The 1,690-nt window shown below is 50.7% G+C and overlaps 1 protein-coding gene across 2 annotated transcripts in view; it reads right to left on the minus strand.

Annotated features, from left to right (window-relative positions):
- Positions 1–1,676, minus strand: part of LOC122192442 (dysferlin-like) — a 5,610-nt gene extending 3,934 nt beyond the window's left edge. For both annotated transcript variants that reach the window (XM_042892989.1, XM_042892988.1), the window contains exons 1-2: positions 1,450–1,676; positions 670–831 (exon numbers count right to left, since the gene is read on the minus strand). In XM_042892989.1, coding sequence (XP_042748923.1) covers positions 670–831; positions 1,450–1,608 — 321 coding nt within the window. In that variant the 5' untranslated portion in view covers positions 1,609–1,676. The remainder of the gene's footprint in view (positions 1–669; positions 832–1,449) is intronic.
- Positions 1,677–1,690: the final 14 nt, after the last annotated feature.

Here is a 1,690-nt window from a genome sequence, read left to right on the forward strand (position 1 = left end):
CCAAACCATTCTATGCATCTCTGAAGATCCCTTCCAACTCAAACCATACCAAGTATCTTCGAAGATCCCTGCCAGTTCAAACCATTCTACAGTTCTATGAAGATCCCTTCCAACTAAAACCATTCTATGCTTCTATGAAGGTCCCTTCCAACTCAAACCATTCTATGGATCTTTGAAGATCCCTTCCAACTCAAACCATTCTATGTACTTTTGAAGATCGCTCCCAGTTCAAACCATTGTACAGTTCTATGAAGATCCCTTCCAACCCAAACCATTCCAAGTATCTTTGAAGATCCCTTCCAATTCAAACCATTCTATGGTTCTACGAAGATCCCTTCCAACTCAAACCATTCTATGGTTCTACGAAGACCCTTTCCAACTCAAACCATTCTATGGTTCTTTGAAGGTCTCTTGCAAACCAAACCTTTCTGTGGTTCTATGAAGATCCCTTCCAACTTAAACCATTCTATGGTTCTTTGAAGATCCCTTCCAACCCAAACCATTCTATGGTTCTTTGAAGATCCCTTCCAACTCAAACCATTTTATGGTTCTATGGAGGTCCCTTCCAACCCAAACGCTTCTGTGATTCCCTCCACCTCCCAATGATTCTCTGGTTCTAACGATTGTCCAAACCAGCTCTACCAGCCAACCCCACAAAGAGGTCCTCACCACTTCCATGAAGAGCACACAGACGTCGAAGTTGGGGTTTTTCTTGACATTCTTGATGACACAGGACTGCACAAGCTGCCCCCCGCACTCCACCAGCAGGCTGGGTGAGGTGACACTGGCCAGCTGGTAGCTCTTGAGGTTCCTCAGCCCCCAGGCCAGGATCTGCAGGGCAAGAGGAACAAGGAGAAAAGACTGAGCCTTCCTCTGCATTTGCCTTCAGCCTCTCGACAGTTGCAGACCAGGTGGACAGCATGCTGCTGGGAGAGCAACGAACCAGGTCAGCAACTGCTTATCTATCAACAGAGCATCTCTGCTTGGGGGAACCATCGTCCTGACGTGAGGCAGATTTGCATTCTAAAAAGCAAGGGTGGTCCTGGTCTGTGCTGTGCCCCAGGATCTGACCCTTCCATGGAGCTCACTGCCCCAGGCCCCAGCTCGGTTGGAGCCTTCTCATCACCCTGGAAATAGGAGGAGTGCCAAGTGCACGAAAGAAACAGAGGATAAATGGAAACTGGTCCACTGGGACAGCTACACCCAGGAGGAGTGGAAGGCACGTGGTTTATCCACGCAGGGCAAACCTAGAGCCAGATTTGCTGTTATAATGGTATAAGGAGATCTCTGGTTGGTAGCTCATGGGTCGAACCAGTTCCCAGCCCTGCAGCCATGCAGCTGCCTTGCAACCCATTCCAGTGTCAATCCCTAGCAAGGATCCCCATTAAGGATGCCACCCTACCCATGCCACCCCCTTGCTGGCTGCCCCACACACTCCCTGCCACTCACCTCGATGGCCGTGCGCTGCAGGACCGGTTTGATCCCTTGGGGGACCATGAAGATGTTGGGTTCCCGTTGGGGTGGTGGGTAAGGCAGGTCAGAGTCCTCAGACTGAAAACCAAAGAGCAATAGCATCAGCTTGGGCCGCCATCCCCATCGCCCTCCCATTCTGGTCCCCCAGAGCTCCCATTTTCTGCTGAAGTCATCCCCACCCTGATGGAGGAGGAGACAAAGCTACAGCTATCCAGCA

The sequence above is a fragment of the Lagopus leucura genome, unplaced genomic scaffold, assembly GCF_019238085.1.
Source record: "Lagopus leucura isolate 7727_CA_CO unplaced genomic scaffold, USGS_WTPT01 34465-0_obj-0_obj, whole genome shotgun sequence".
Taxonomy (NCBI): domain Eukaryota; kingdom Metazoa; phylum Chordata; class Aves; order Galliformes; family Phasianidae; genus Lagopus; species Lagopus leucura.